The sequence below is a fragment of the Cyprinodon tularosa genome, unplaced genomic scaffold, assembly GCF_016077235.1.
Source record: "Cyprinodon tularosa strain WSP-4 unplaced genomic scaffold, ASM1607723v1 ctg363, whole genome shotgun sequence".
Classification (NCBI taxonomy): domain Eukaryota; kingdom Metazoa; phylum Chordata; class Actinopteri; order Cyprinodontiformes; family Cyprinodontidae; genus Cyprinodon; species Cyprinodon tularosa.
Genome location: NW_024039078.1, coordinates 641465 through 658321, shown reverse-complemented (window position 1 = coordinate 658321; position 16857 = coordinate 641465). Strand labels below are relative to the sequence as shown.

General features: G+C 38.2%; 1 protein-coding gene across 3 annotated transcripts; it reads left to right on the top strand.

The window, feature by feature from the left end:
• The first annotated feature begins 727 nt into the window (after nt 1-727).
• LOC119790389 (beta-1,3-galactosyltransferase 1-like) lies at nt 728-11584 on the top strand. Of its 3 annotated transcripts, none has more exons than XM_038295932.1 (5): nt 730-1026; nt 2089-2205; nt 3442-3598; nt 6729-6995; nt 10562-11584. In XM_038295932.1, the coding sequence occupies exons 3-5, from the start codon at nt 3455-3457 to the stop codon at nt 11159-11161; spliced, it is 1011 nt and encodes a 336-aa protein (XP_038151860.1). In that variant the 5' UTR covers nt 730-1026; nt 2089-2205; nt 3442-3454; the 3' UTR covers nt 11162-11584. The 3 variants fall into 3 exon arrangements, with proteins under 3 accessions (XP_038151859.1, XP_038151860.1, XP_038151861.1); XM_038295933.1 differs by lacking the exon at nt 730-1026 and adding an exon at nt 1033-1182; XM_038295931.1 differs by lacking the exon at nt 2089-2205 and having other exon boundaries at nt 728-1026.
• The last annotated feature ends 5273 nt before the right edge of the window (nt 11585-16857 follow it).

Sequence of the window (16857 nt, the reverse complement as noted above, 5' to 3'; positions counted from 1 at the left end):
TAAGCCAGAAGGATTTGAAAGTTAAATATGATTTCCCTACGACTTTAAATAATCCTTATAAACAACAGATAAAATTAAATACCTTATGCTGATATTTTAAAGGTCTTAATGTGAACAGTAGTGTTGAAACTAAGCCTTTAGTCGGAAGTGGGAAAGGAAATGCATTGCTTTACGTTTCTTAGAAACCGTGAGAACTGAAATTAAACTCTCTAGATTTGGCCTTAAAGTGTAAATCAAACTATTGGAACTATCTTTCGAAACATTCCCATAAAAGGAAGTAAAACTGACGTTCATCTATTGAGACATAATTCCCAGTTACAAATACCACACCAATGCTTATTTTCTAAATGCATGTCATAAAAGCAACATCTGTTTCTATGGCAGGAGAAGTGGCACAGTCTGAAAGGAAATGGAGTTAGTCAAAACAACTCAAATCTTAGTTTCACAATGAAACCACAGACCAATGTTGCATCACTTGCCCATTTGTAGAAGCACCAGGTCTGCGTGAAGTAAAAGAAGAAGTTAGATAACTACAAAGAAAACTTGTTCAGATTACATAATTACATGTTGGTATTTCCAAAATGAAAAATCTCAATAAAAATATATTGGTTAAAAAAAAAAATTAAAAGTCATCATCTTATCAGTTGACTTATCTCAATATGCTGCTCTCATTGGTTCAATGTTGGACTATTCTTTAAAACTCATAGAGTGTAGCTCAGCAGCAGCTAACAGAACAGACGAAGAGAGAGAGAGAGAGAGAGCTTTTATTGTCATACTTCAGCCATGGTTACTCAGAGTTACCAGGAGGACATGTAAACTAGCGGCTCTCTTAAAGAAGTGCTAATCGAATGAATCTACAAGCAGGAGGTGACCTACTTTAACGCCCTTTGCACATCTATTCTAGCATCTGTTTTGCTTCAGAAACGTCCCTGGAACTCGGGGGGACAGCTAGACGGCAAGCACAGGCACGTTCTAGGTGTTCCCAATGGCCTCGGAAGTGACTGTTAGAGACTGTTTGATCCAAAGGTAAGTCTATCTGTGTTCTGGATCCAGTGGGCTTGCATACATGAAGTCCATACTTTTGGCATATCCGACATAAATAATCAGCTGGATTTATCAGCTTAACTCTGGTTAAACCCTGGACTGGAAAAACCATCTAGAAATCTGTACAAATTTCTTAAAGTAAGTGTATTTACCCTTAATTTGAGAAGGTACATGAGATAGTTTTCTAACGGAATTAATATTTTTAGTCTTACACAACAAAAAATGCCTTCTAAAAAATAAGAAAAACATTAAGTGTTTTACGTGAATAATTGCTTATTTTGAGCAAAATAATCTGCCAGTGCAGCAAGCAAATGAGACTTAGTAAGATTTCTTAAAACAAGAACATAATATCCAAGTAGTAAGCATCCAAAAAAACTTAAATTAAGTAGAAAAATCTATTTTTTCTTTTACTTGTTAAGATTTTCTCTCTTATTTTAAGCAATTTATTCTCATTTATTAGTCATTATTGCTTAGAATGAAATATCCTCTAACCAATTGTTGCTCAAAACAAGCATACAATAGGCTTAAAAACAAGTCAAATAATCTTAACAATACTTAGTCTTACTAAGAAAATGCATTGAAAAACAAGTGTAAAAAGACCAAAATGCTGAATTCAAGTTTATTAAACTTGTATAGATTTTCCTTTTTTGCAGTGTAAACAATGATAATTAGATCATATGCACTAGAAATTTGACAATGCAATTGTGTTTTCTTATTTTAAGTGTAAATTGTCTTATTCCATTGACAAAATGTCTCTTTTACCTCCTCAGTTCAAGAAAAAATGCACTTATTTTAATTTTTTCAAGTCTGAACGTTGCTTTAATAATCCAGAATGAAAAGTTGTTAACATTTCAATCAGAATTTAATGCATGAAATGGAAATTTAAACTGAATACTGTCCTTCATTCAGCTGACAGTGTATCTTCTAAAACTTTACACATGAGCATGTTTTTACCTGTGGCATGTCTGTTATTCTCACATTGTTTCCAGCATGACCAAAAAAAAACCACACAACATGTCGCTGCTTGTTTCTGCTCTTTTCTAGTCATGCAACTTTCACATTGAAGCTCAAACTGTGACAAGTTACAGTTTCTTTACCTCCACAAATGTTTCTTCTAAAACCTGGTGAATGCCTCTGAACAGGAACTTACAACAGCAAATGGTAGGTATTCTGCTAATATTTACTTCCTATTTATAGATTTTATTATGCGTCTGCAGTGAAGGTAAAATGTGAATAGTTAGTGGGGGGGGGGTGTCTTTGGGATTAGCGGTTGTGTTTTGTGTAACTGTTTGAATGTAGAAGAGAGTTTTGCTGTGCAAAAAATGCACTACAGTTGAATCAGTTTTACTTTGATTAAGCGTATTTTCCTTTGTTTAGAGACCTAAGGAAGGCAATTTTACATTGGAAAAATGGTTTATGTTTAAAATTAGAAATAACAAACAAAGTTAACTTAAGTGCATAATATCTAATTATCTTACCTTAAGGGCAAAAATACTAATTTCATTGAGATTATATCTTTATTTGCTCAAATTAAAGGCAAATACACTCATTTTAAGATTTTTTTATTACGGTATTAGATCAGTGTTTTGCAGTGTACAGCTGGTAGATCAGAGTAGGTTTCTGTAGTTACTGAGAACAAAGAAGACACATACTGCTGGAATGTTAACATTTCCGGCAAGCTTAAAGGATGTCTCCCACATCACAATTTCTTTTTATCTATGCTACCAAAGATAAAACAATCTCTGACTCAAACCAGAGGCTTTACACTGCAAAAACAATCTAGAAATGAGCAAAAATGTCTTAATTTAGTGTATTTACCATTAATGAGATTATCTGCCAACGGAATGAGTATTTTTACTCTTAAAATAAGATATTTAGATAAAAATGCACATGAAATAATCCTATTTTAAATGTAAATCTTGTTCCTTTGGCAAAATGTTTCTTTTACCTTCACAATCCAAGAACAAATGCACTTATTTTAAGAAAAAATTACTTTTTTTTTTTACTTTTTTTTTTTCCAGTGTAGGAAGTTTTCTTTCATGATGGAGAACTTAAACGTCCAGGTTATGAAAAAAAAGAAAAATTTTATTCTGGAATATACTGTAAATGCTGTGAGGTTTAGATTTCTCTTTCATGCCAAAAGTCAGCAATTAATTGGCACAGCTAAAAACATTTAATGTGTTTTTGTCACTATTTGTTTTCCTGTACCTTTTGTGGATAAGTCAGATAATGTTTCTGTGGATATTTTAAACCACGGAAACATTACCAGCTCCCTGCAGACCGAGGCGGATGCAGATCTTAATGGTGTCTTGAATCATCAATAAAGAGGAAGTCCATCTTGTCGACCTGACGTGCCTCTAAGCAGCATTCAAAGATGTTTTGTTCCTCTTTTTTCAGAGAAAACTCTCCAATGAAAGGAACTAGGCGTTGGATTTACTATTTCACACTTTCCCTAATAATGGGAATTGTATTTCTATACCACTGGTCATCACAAGCCTCAATGAAAATCTGGTTTTCGAGGACCAGCGACAACAATGGGACAACAGCAGAGAGTGTAAGTACTTTAAACCACTTCCATTAAAGATAATGTTAAAGATCCTATGTAGAAATATGACACTATGGACCCAGAATTAAGATTTTAAGGATCATCTTAAGAAAATGTGACAGAGGTCTTGGTAGATTTAAATATTCAAAATAATCATGTGGAAAAAAATATTACTTGTTACTGTTGAAAAATAAAAATCATAGACAGCTGCTATTTGCCTATTTTTGATTGTTTAGAAGCAGAAAAGACTTTTAATGTATAGTAAATGTGGCATCATGTCAGACGTTGGACCTTAGAGGAGGAAGTTATGAAACACTCATTGAAAACAGTGGGACCTTCTACAGTGCACTGGAAAAAACCTATCTATCTAAATCTAGATAAGTCATTTTTTTCTTAAAATAAGTGCATTTGTTCTTGGAGACATTTAGCCATCGGACCATGACAATTTACATTTAAAATAAGAAAACACAATCAACATATTCTCATTATCAGTTCGTATGAAATCGTACGAAAAGTTATGCACACTATTTCGTATGTTTTGGATGTTTTTCCTCAAAAAACCAGATCAGTGCGCATGCGCAGGCAGACAGACAAAAAAAGCAGATCCACGGACGGACGTAAAACTGGGAAAAACAGTGCAATCATCACTTATTCACCTCTCTAACTACGTTGCTTGCTGTTTTATATCTTAGGGTTGGGGTTAAGGTCAGGGTTAGGGCTAATTGTATGTTAAATTCTATGTTATTGAATGGTGCGTAAGATGCGCATGCGCATACGACGAAAAAAACGTCCAAAACGTACAAAATTACGGTGCATAACTTTTCGTACGATTTCATACGAACTCATGATGAGAATACACTGACACAATTGCGTTGTCTTATTTCAAGTGCATATTATCTAATTATCTTATTTTTAGAGTAAAAATACTCATTCTATTTGCAAACTACCTAATTTACCTGCTCAAATTAAGGATAAAAACACTTAATTTAAGATATTTTTACTTATTTCTAGGTCGTTTTGACAGTGTGGCTAAGGGATGCAAACTCATACACAGGGCGGCCAACTTTTCACCAAATCCTGGACTGAGATTTTGAAAGAGTTTGGACAGGCCACACTTGTCATGTTTCTATTTACTGGAAAAAATTCAAATCTAGATAAGTCAGTTTTCTTTAAATAAGTGCATTTGTTCTTGGATTGAGGAGGTAAAGGAGACATTTTGCCAATGGAACAAGACAATTTATATTTAAACTAAGAAAACAAAATTGCAAGGTATTTTAATACATAAATAAGTGCCATGGAGTTGAGTTTTAATGTCTGTCATTTTTTAGTGTGACAAATTGGTGATATGGAGTGTGTGCGTTTAAAGACCCTGAGATGCGCGAGTGTCACCCATGTCGGATGGGTGAGAGTTGACTGCCCTGCATACATGATTTTACAGCAAATTCAAACGTTCCTTCAACGAAAAAATTAGACTAATAAACCCAACAATGAGGCAAACAAACAACCAAAATAATGCCAGAAAACACTAAAAACATGACCAGCAATGTGATTAGCACACCCAGAAATGAGACTGTAAAACACAACAATAGAAATGGCAAACATAAAAATAAGGCTAGAAAACCTAAATATAATGCTAGCCGAGACTAAGAAAAAACTGAGACTAACAAACCCATCAATGAGATTAGCAAATCCAATTTGCCAGTCGGTTGCCAGGCCCACCAATGCTAATGCTTACCTTTTGGTTAGCATTTTGACTGATGCTTATCTTGGTTAGCATTAAATGTTCAAAAGAAAAGCAACCTCAAAAAAAAAATTACCTGTTTTATTTTTGTAGAAACTACCTTTGATAAACCTTATAATCAGCTACCGACAGGTAGTGACGTTATGAGGTTAGCCGAGGCTTTGAGGCCCGTGTTGCATTATGAAGGGGGCGTTTCCCCAAAGCACGTGTCGAGGCGTGATTCATTTAGGGGAGGGGCCATAATTGGTGACGTCCAATGCCTCGCTACCGTGATAATACATGAGCACTTCAGTGGTTCAGACCATGCACGAACTTCGACAGGCATTTAAACAGCCTCAAGATGTGAGAGGCGTTGACTGGACCGGACCAGGAACCCCGGCGGCTGGGGGCTGAGCAAACGAACCGAACCCGGTGATGGCATGCTTCCCCCACCTGCCTTACCCTGCTTCCTGCACAGTAAAGCAGGCAGGTATTCATATGAAGCCTCATGAACTGTGGGGATTGTTGAAGAAATTTGGCCAAACGGTTCAATGCCTCATGAGGCTTCATCTCGCCATCACTACCGAGGGGACAAAATTTCCCCACTTTCCTAAATAGGCCATTGGCTGGTCCATGTCTGGTCCCCTACAATTCCTTTTTTAGACATCAAACTTTGTACTAAAATATTCTTTCTGTCAAGATTTTTGAAGATTAAGACCTAAATAGAAGCATCTTCTTCTGGTCAGTTCCTGTAATTTTGTGAAAACGTGGAGTCAGAGTAAATAAAATGCACGCCCAGGAGAAGGCCAGTGGCTGGCAGTTGGAGGCGATTCTGCTGGGCATCGCAGGGAAGTGGGCTGCCATTCGGCTGCCGTTCGACTGGGAGGGGCCAGTTCCGGATAATGTATTAAAAATTTACAACATCTCTTATTGTAATAAATGTATATTGGGAAGTAGGAAGCAAAACTGTTAGAGACTTGAATTGTTTTTTATATGATCTCAGAAGGAGAGAAAAATACTTTTTTTGAGTTGAGATGTAAAAAAAAAAAGTCTCTAAAACATTTAAATTCTCCCTATGAACCCAGAAATTAAAGACCCAGGTACTTGATACGTTGCACAAAGTGACGTCTTCTTCAACAACAGAAAACTTTGCACCCAAGGCTGCCCTAAACGCCTGTTCAAAACAAATCCCTTTAAACTCCTTTCAATCTCAGCAGTTACCATCAGACTTATTAATGTTTAGCATAACATGGACAATGAAACAAAGTGATTTTTTTAAATAACAAAACAGAATTAAATATTAATAGGAAAGAGAATGGAATATTTTCCCCCATAGATACCTGAAACCTTTAGACAGAACCTATTTACTGAGAACTTTGTGAACAACACAATAAATAAAAAGCATTTTTCCCTGCACAGATATCTCCTTATCAGGGTTCACCCTCTCAGTTCTTTGTGGAATACCCTCACCCATATCGGTTCATACTGGATGAGCCAGACAGATGCGGACAGGAGAGCCCCTTCCTGGTGGTCATTATCCCCGTCGCCCCTCATAACCGAGAGGCCCGTGACATCATTCGCAGCACATGGGGAGGACAGACGCAGGTGTTGGGCCAGCTGGTCACCTACTACTTCATCCTGGGAAAGTCTAGAGCAGACAACAACACAGAGCAGCCTGATGAACAGGTGATGTGGCTGCTGCCTTCCCTTAAACCTTCCTTAACTAATAAGATAAGAGAAGCCGACATGGTGCAAGAGTTGAGCAGGGTAAACTGTGAGTTTACTGCTGTCTTTATTTGCTGAATAAGTGATTGATTGATTGATTGATTGATTGATTGATTGATTGATTGATTGATTGATTGATTGATTGATTGATTGATTGATTGATTGATTGATTGATTTTTAAAAACCTATAAAAAGCACGGAGGATCTGGAACCGACAAGGACTACTGGATAGTTGAGGAAACTTCAAAAAAACTGAGCAAAGGTCCGATTGCCTTGGATTTAAGGACTGCACTGAAAAAATGATTTAGAAATAAGTCAACATTTCTTGAATTAAGTGTATTTGCTTTAATCTGAATAGGTAAATTAGACAATCTGCCAATGGAATGATTATTTTTACTCTGAAATAAGATAATTAGATGCTCTGCACTTAAAATAAGACAATGCAATTGTTTTTTTCTTAATCTATATGTAAATTGTCTTTTTCCATTGGCAGTGTCTCCCTAATTCAAGAAAAAATGCAATTATTTTAATAAAAAAAAATGAATTATTTAGATTTAGATTTTTTCCAGTGTGTTTTGTAGTCAATACAAGTAGGAATGTAAAACTATAATGAACTTATGATTAAATGTTGATTAATGGTGTATTTAGTCCAAGGAATTGATAATGTCCACTTAAATCTCCAGTTAGTCATAATCTCAGGGATGTACTGACACATGAACATAAATTCTTAATCTCTCTGTTTGTGTTGCTCTAGAAATGGATATTTATAATTAAATAGACCAGGTTTCTCATTTATGGAGGCAAATACCTTTGTGCTTTGGCAGCTCAGAGCTAACAAACGAGTGATTTTAGAGATCACCATTGTGCCCGAATGGTACTGCAGCAAATATAGAGTAACAAAATCAGTAACTTTTAAACATGTAGCATTCAGAGCTGTAAATAAAACATGATGAATTAGGATTATTTATATCAAACGACCGCCTAGCTAGACACCAAAATAACTTTTCTGATGCATACCTCGGCTACTTCTCTCTGGCTCCTTTGTAGACTCCTGACATCACACAGGGCCATTGTCAGCCAAATCTTTTAGTGCTTTCTGCCTATCAGCATCAAGCAGCCAGCTTCATGACCTGCCCCTGCTCCATAGACCTCATAAGAGGTTTAGCCTCACTGGAAGGGAGGTATTTTTGTATTTGTCCAATCAGGGCTCTAGTTTTTCACTGATTACTTCAATGCACGGAGACTCAGACTGAATGGGGATTTCATAGAGCCCAACAGACAGCATCTTGCTGCATCACAGTCGAGGGGCAATCACGCCTCAGAGGGCTTAAAGGCTTATTAATGCAAAACATACTGATTAAATCAAGCACATTTTAGTGCATATTCAATGCAGTTTGATATGACAGGCTTATTTTATGTCATATACATCGGCGTCGCCAGACCCCATTTACTGGGGCACGTGCCCCAGTATAAATGAGCTGTGCCCCAGTATAAATCTCATGAATATTTGCAACAGTGATACATTTTTTTAATGCATCAATTTAGATAATGGGAGGAGACGTATATTTCTACTCAAATGCGTACATCCAAATTGAGGATGTATTAGCGCCCCGACGTCAGCGCATGTCACTGCATGAACTGCAGGTAAACTAACATGCTGCTCTCAGCTGAGTTGGATGGGACACTGTGCGGTCGCGACGCATTTTTAGTTCTGGTAACGTTTCTTACCTGTCAATTTTATTATTTTCTCAGTGAAACCACATGATTTATAGGCTACTAACTGAAAATTACTGCATTGGATGGAGATCAGGAAATTCCTCACGAAGAAGAGACAGGAAAGCAGTAAAACAAGATGAGAGAGAGGGAGGAAAGGTCCCGTGATGAATTAGTGTTTTAAGCTAAGCAGTTACATTAGGGACGTTATAAGCAATATGATAGATATTTACATAATTATAAATTTACGTTTTATAATGTTTGCTGTAGAGAATGAGAATGAAGGTGCTGGAGTAGGAAAGGGAGGAGGAGGCGAGACTGACAGGCAAGAGACAGGTGAGAGACAGGAGAGACAGGACCATGAAGGTGATGAGGATGCAACAACCAGTGTCCACAAACAAGAAGGGGACATTAGTGACTTAGGGGGAAAGCATGATGGCCCTAAACAAGTTGTCCCACCATCCCCAGGACAAATTTGGAGTAAAAAAAACGTTCATTTAATTCAAAATGGTTTGAAAGCTTTTTATGGTTGAAAAAGAAAGCCTTGTCATCAAGGATATGCAGTGTGTTTTCAACTTGCTTGATAAGATCATGTTCCCCACACTAACGCAGGTCATCCAGATCTCCCTCACAATCCCAGTCTACAGCTGTAGTTGTGAAAGGTCATTCAGTGTGTTGAGAAGGTTCCACACTTGGCTGAGGTGCACAATGGGACAAGACAGGCTCCATCATCCTGCTATTTTATCAGTTGAAAAGGAAGAACTTTCTAAGCTGAGTCAAGTGATTGACCGCTTTGCAAAAATGAAAAATAGGAGGTACACTATAATGCTCAAAAAATAAAAGAAAAACTTAGTTCAGGTTGACTTAAACTTTCCCCTGAACTAAAACTCTGTAACCTAGGAATTAATGATTACTTCAGAATGTGTATAAGGAAACTTTTTATTTTTAAAGTTGGTAATGTCTTATTTTTTATAGCTGCAATGTTGAAAATGTTCATGTTTGTTAAAACAAATATGCTCTTACACTCACTAATATCTCAACTGGTAATTTTGGTAGGAATGTATCAGGGTGGGGCAGTGTGCTTGTCTGTATTTGTGTATGGCAGGAGGGGCATATGCAGTAGGGGGCCAGTGCCCCAGTAAAGCTTTGTGCCTAGCAACGCCCCTGGTCATACATGTGACCAATTATTTTTTTTAAATAGCCTCTGCTGCGATTTTTGAGTCACTTATATTAATAATATTTCTTTTCTTCCTAAACTATCGTTGTCGTTCTCTCTCAGTTGTTCACTTCATGCACCCAAAGCTGTTTATTCTGTCTTTCTTTAGCTCACCGTCATGATAACCATCGACGGACTGGAGTGTGAGGCTAGATAAAATGAGGGGTGAAGTGAAGAACCAGAAGGGAGCATATTCAGTGATGTTCCTCTGTTTTTGATCATGTTTTATCCAAACAAACAAAAAGCTTTGAAATACAGAAAAGGACAACAACAAATGATCATTGGATGTTTTATCTGGTTCCCCCCTCTAGCTGGGCAGGCGTCCTGCTGTATATAGTGTTTTTCGCATTGTTCACAGATGCTGGTCTATCTAAAAATGTTTTATATATGTTTTATATGGGTAGAAGTGTGAAGTAACCAAACACGAACGTCTATCATGTCAACAGTTTTAAATGTGTTAGTTGAAGGCTCAAGAAGAGCATGTTATGTTTGCTCTTATGCCCCAAATGTCACAATTTGTTCTTGTTATTTTTTAATATTTGACTAAAGAGATGTGTTCAGTGTTGCTGACCGCAGCTTTAAATGTTGCTTTCCACAGATTCTAGCTGAAAGCCAGGATCATCATGATATCCTCCAGAGTAACTTCTTGGACAGCTACAAAAACCTCACCATTAAAACCATGGTCATGCTGGAGTGGCTCACCTCTCACTGTCCAAAAACCTCCTATGCTATGAAGATCGACTCAGACACCTTCCTCAATGTACACAATCTTGTGGAGATGCTCTTAAAAGCCCCCTGCAGGGACTATATGACAGGCCTGGTGGCAAGGGATGCTATTGTTCTTCGGGATCCTTCCTCCAAGTGGTTCCTGTCTTTGGACATCTTCCCTGAGTACTCTTACCCTCCATACGCTCTGGGACTGGGCTACGTCTTCTCCCTGGATTTACCCAATCGGATACTAGAGGCTTCTAGACATGTAAAGGCGCTCTATATTGAAGATGTGTATGTGGGTTTGTGCATGAGACATGTGGGAGCACCACTGACAGACCCGCCTCACAACGGTTTGTTCATTGTCAACACACCTCCTGAAATTAACTTTTGTTACTTGGCCTCTGTTGTCGCAACCCTACTGAAAGACTCAAAGCAGATCTTGGATGTATGGAAGGTTTATAAGACTCAACCAAAGGCTGGGTGTTAGTACTCCAGAATATAGTGCCTTTTCTCCCTGCACTGTGTCCTGTAAGGTGGTACGAGTTCATGCAGAGACTCAATGACTACCTCTAAAGGTGCAAAGTCACTTTACACTTTATAAAAATTAATATGTTAATAGCTCAGTCTGGTTGCATACAATTTTTTTTTATTACATCTAACTTGTTATTCTTTAGTTTTACACTTTGTTTGGGCTCAGTTTGTTAGTAAAAAAAGCACTTCATGGATATTTACAATACGAGGTACGATGCTGCGCCGGGGGTAAATAAGGAAGTAGCCTACTGTGGCTAAACTAGTTAGCAACTTATAGCAGCGTGTGGAAACGAGGGCCCCTGTAGCAGTGTTAATTTCATCATCTTTTTTAAACTTAGTCACAATGACAAAAATCAATTTTAGTGTTTCTCATATTTAGTCATTGTAACAGATGGTGTCAGGGGCAGTCCTGATTAGATTGATGTCACTTTTATTACCTTGTCTTTTCACTTCCTGTTTTATTTTGGTACTCATTTCCTCTCTCGTTTTAGGCAGCTTCACTTCCTGAGTTCCTTCCTGCAATCAGGATCTGCCACAGCCTAATGCAATTCACCTGGTGTATGTGCTCCTCTTTTGTTTGTTAGAGTATTTAGTTCCCACCCTTGCAACTTCCTTTTGCCAGTTCGTCTTAGTCTTTTGAGCTTAGCGTTCCAGCCTTTTTGCTGGATTTAGATTTAGCTTTCTTGTGTTTTGACCCCTGCTTGGATTTGGACCTGCCTTGCCTCTGCTTTTTGATACTTCTGTTTCTGCTGGATTTTTTGTTGTTCAACCCTGGACTGAATTAAAAGAACTTTGAGTTTTAATCCAATGTGTCAGGTCTTGCATTTCAGTCCTTCATTTCTGAGCCTTGTGACAGATGGTGTCCTGGGGTATCTCCTCCCAGATCTGGACCAGGGCATCACTGAGCTCATGGACAGTCTGAGGTGCAACCTGGCGGCGTCGAATGAATCGCAACATAATGTCCCAGAGGTGTTCTATTGGATTTAGGTCAGGCGAGCTTGAGGGCCAATCAATGGTATCAATTCCTCATCCTCCAGGAACTGCCTGCATACTCTCACCACATGAGGCCAGGCATTGTCGTGCACCAGGAGGAACCCAGGACCCACTGCACCAGCATAGGATCTGACAATGGGTGCAAGGATTTCATCCCGGTATCTAATGGCAGTCAGGGTGCCGTTGTCTAGCCTGCATAGGTCTGTGCGTCCCTCCATGGATATACCTCCCCAGACCATCACTGACCCACTACCAAACCGTTCATGCTGAACGATGGTACAGGCAGCATAACGTTCTCCACGGCTTCTCCAGACCCTTTCACATCTGTCACATGTGCTCAGGGTGAATCTGCTCTCATCTGTGAAAAGCACAGGGCGCCAGTGGTGGAATTGCCAATTTGGTGTTCTGTGGCACATGACAATTGAGCTCCATGGTGCCGGGCAGTGGGCACAGGGCCCACTAGAGGACGTTGGGCCCTCAGGCCATCCTGGTGAAGTCTGTTTCTGATTGTTTGGTCAGAGACATTCACACCAGTAGCCTGCTGGAGGTCATTTTGTAGGGCTCTGGCAGTGCTCCTCCTGCTCCTCCTTGTGCAAGGAGGAGCAGGAGGAGCAGACACCAGTCCTGCTGAGTGCTTGTAGACCTTCTACAGCCCTGTCCAGCTCTCCTGGAGTAGCTGTCTGTCTCCTGGAATCTCCTCCATGCTCTTGAGAATGCGCTGGGAGACACAGCAAACCTTCTGGCCATGGCACGTTTTGATGTGCCATTCTGGAGGAGTTGGACCACCTGCAAAACCTCTGTAGGGTCCAGGTAGCTCCTCATACTAACAGTAGTGACAGTGACCCTAGCCAAATACAACACTGGTGAAAAAGAGTCAGAAAACATGAGAGGGGGAAAAAATGTCAGTGGCCTCCACCTGTTTTGATGGTCGTCTTGTTGTTGCCCCTCTAGCAGGGGCGTGCATACATAGACACTAGGTGGTGCTAAAGCACTAGGAAGTTTGCCCTTTATCAGAGAAAATGCCCTTTTGAAACTCGTTTTTTTTTTTATTATTATTATTAATATTAATAAGATTTTACTGAGGTCGGTTTTGAAATGATCTTTTGAAAACCTGAGCCATTAAAAACGACTGAAACAATGCCCCGAAATGAGCTACCTACTTGCGCACAAACGACCCTCTCTCACTTCCTTTGTCACGTGACCTCGCTCGGTCGCCCGCAGGGCATACCAGATGCGCCGCATCATAGCAGTTCAGTAAGCGTCTTCAGATAACAGGAACGGTCGCTGACAGGCTGCTTCTCCCGTGCCCCATTAGCCAGGTAATATACAGATCAAGCAAAATCATTTTGTTGTGCATTAAAATGTCTCATTCAGCAGCACCAAACAAGCATTTTGCCGACTGGTCACCTGATAAACTAGTTGTCTCCTTGTAAGATGCTATTTTACTTATTATATTTTATATCCATATTTTTATCTTAAGTGTATATATTAGTCTATTTTATTGCATGACGTATACCCACAGTTTTTAGATATTTTTATAATTTTATTTACCTATTCCATATTATATGTTTCATGTTGCACAATTGTACCACAAAAAATTCCTAGTTTGTGAACTCCTTCACTAACAATGGCAATAAACCTGATTCTGATTCTGAAAGTTTTACACTGTAGCCCAAGTCAATGACAGATAACGTGAGGACGACCACATAGGCTACAAATAATTTCGGTAGAGTTTGCAATTGCAAATACGTAAGAGGATTAGGGCCACTGGAAAAAAAATAAGTTAACTGATTTTTAAATTTTATTTCAGTTTAGTATGGGAAAAAAATCAGAATTCTGACTTTAATCTCAGAATTCTGTTGTATAGGTTTTGTTAGGCAACATAAATTAACACATTTCGGTCTCTTTACTGTCTTAATTGTATATTGATTTAGTAATTGCAGTACAATGCAAAGAAAGGAGGGTTAATCGTTTTGAAAAATCTTAAAAGCTGTTCACATTTTATTTTTAAGTGGTTTGTGAAGCAGGTATTAAAATAGCTATTATTTTGTAGGCTACCATAAGTCATATCCACGTGACAAGACTTCCAGTCATGTTGCCCTAATAGCCCATTATTTAAACTAATGTGGCATATTTGTTAAAGCTATTATTATTATTATTATTATTATTGTCATGATGGTTATTATTATTATATTGTAGCCAGTCACAGCAGGGAAGCTCTATACCATCAACATCTACCAGGACAGGAGATGAGGAAGAGTTCAGGGAGACACAGAGACAGAAAAAGACCAGGATGAGGGAGAGCAGCAGGATGAGGGAGAACAGCAGGATGAGGGAAAACGGGGAGATGAGCCAGATGAAAGAAAAAGAAAGATAAGCTTTAGTCTGTTCTGTTGGTGGTGTGACTTTTTTTCATTGAAAACTCACGTTTAGAGAATGTTACAAATAAAAGTCAAATTTCATTCAACATGCGTGTATTTTTTTTATAATTAAGTGTTCCACGTGCGCTAAAAAGTGCCCTCCCCCCCCCTCCTGAGCACCTGCCCCCCAAAATGTCTGTGCACGCCTCTGCCCTCTAGTGCACCTGTTGTTAATTTCATAAACACCACAGCAGCTAAAACTGATTAACAACCCCCTCTGCTACTTACCTGACCAGATCAATATCCCAGAAGTTTAATTAACTTTATGCTTTACTCTGATTACAAAGTGTTCCTTAAAATTTTTGAGTAGTGCATTTTCATGGCTTCAGACAATGGACTTGCATCTGTACTGGTCCTGTTAGATCTCAGTGCTGCATTTGATACAGTTGATCATAATATTCTTTTAGAGGGACTTGAATATTTTGTAGTAATTAAAGGAACAGCATTAGACTGGTTTAAATCTTATCTATCTGATCGATTTGAGTTTGTTCACATTAATGACAAATCTTCCTCATGCCCAAAAGTTTCCTGTGGAGTACCACAGGGATCAGTGCTAGGACCAATTCTCTTTACTATATATATGCTCCACTATGGGTAGAATTATTAGACAGCATGGAATTAATTTTCACGTTTATGCTAATGATAAACAGCCAGATTAAGCTGGTTAGTTTTCCTTAGAAAGAAGGGGGGGGGTTGCCCACGCTGAGGTGTCATTTTACAGTGAAGGATTGAAGAACGGTTGGGCTCTATTAAGTAGCTGCATCAGTTGTCACCATTTGGCTTTCTCATAGTATTATGTGGTAATAACAGCACATTGCAACACCTCTGTTTATGTCAGCTCATCGCATGCAATGCGGGAATTATATGTAGGCTCAGAAACATCAGAAAGGACTCTTGTTGTATTGATGCCTTGCAGCTGACCCAGCCAAACTGGGTACCTGTTCTGCTCTCCTGCACAAAAAAATGATGCTGGCCATATATTTTGCAGTCGGATGTGACAGAGAAAAAGGCAACCAATATATTTCTTTTGACTGCTTACCAGAATAGTTTTTTTTCTCTCAGAAAATCAAATAATAAGATTGCATTGATTAGACTCCTTATAAAAAAAAAAAAAAAAAAAAAAAAAAATCTAACTAAACTGTTTTAATATTGACACAGATTTTAATCCAGGCTGCTGGAGGCTACCCAATGCACTTCAGCTGACCAGGATAAGGTATAAACAACTGGAGGCCATTTCATCTTATATTTATCATTATAAAAAAAAGAAATCCATTTGTTTGTATAAAAACCTATATATAAAATGGTAAGAGGGAAATTCCAACAGACTATACTGATGCAAACTGGGCTTTCCCTGAACACCTTGTTATGTTGCTCACCTCAAACGGGGCTGCTGGTGTATCATCTGTTTACATGATGAAGGAGGGACAAAGACAGTCATTTAATGTAGACATCCTGCTAAACATCTACTAGCTTTTAGCTGATGTTAACCCTCTGTAACAATGGCGTTTTCCTGTTGCCTGGTCTGGTTGATAAAGGTACATTTTCAGCTCTGTGTGCTTTAGGGCTTAGTTGTATTGCCTCTGCTCTGAAAAAACAATGTATAAGATTTACTTAAAAAGATATTTTAAGTATTTGCAAGTTGCAAGTTGTAAAATAGATTTATTTAAACAAGTTAGGTAAAGTGCACTTGTTTTTCATAAGTACAAATAGCATTTTACTAAAAATTTTAAGGCAACACAGAATCAAACAAACCATTCACACACACCTAAGGAGAATTTAACCAGTAAAGGTCCAGAGACATTTTTAATTATAATCTTTTACTTTAAACTGAATTTACACTGAAATAAAAAGCAGGGTTTTATGCATCTATGTTATACATTGCATTTTTAAATAAAAAAAGATAATAATTAAAAAAAAAGTTATATTTTTTCATTATAAAAACTAAAGTGTTTTTTAAAGTAGAAAACAAGAATCTTTGTTTGGTATATAGACAATTTCCTCATTCTCATATTTTAATAAAACACCTGAATTGACTGGTATGTTTTTCTTTCTTATGGCTTTATGCTGCCCTGCAAGGCTTTAAACCTGGATTTGAATGGAGACAAAGCCATTCTAAAGCACATATCAAGGAGCTCATTTTGAGCCTGGACCCATTTTTATTTTTGATTCTGTTCATGGTGGAGAATCCTGCTTCACAGCAGCAGGTTGAGCCAAACATCCTCTAAATGTTCAGGATCAT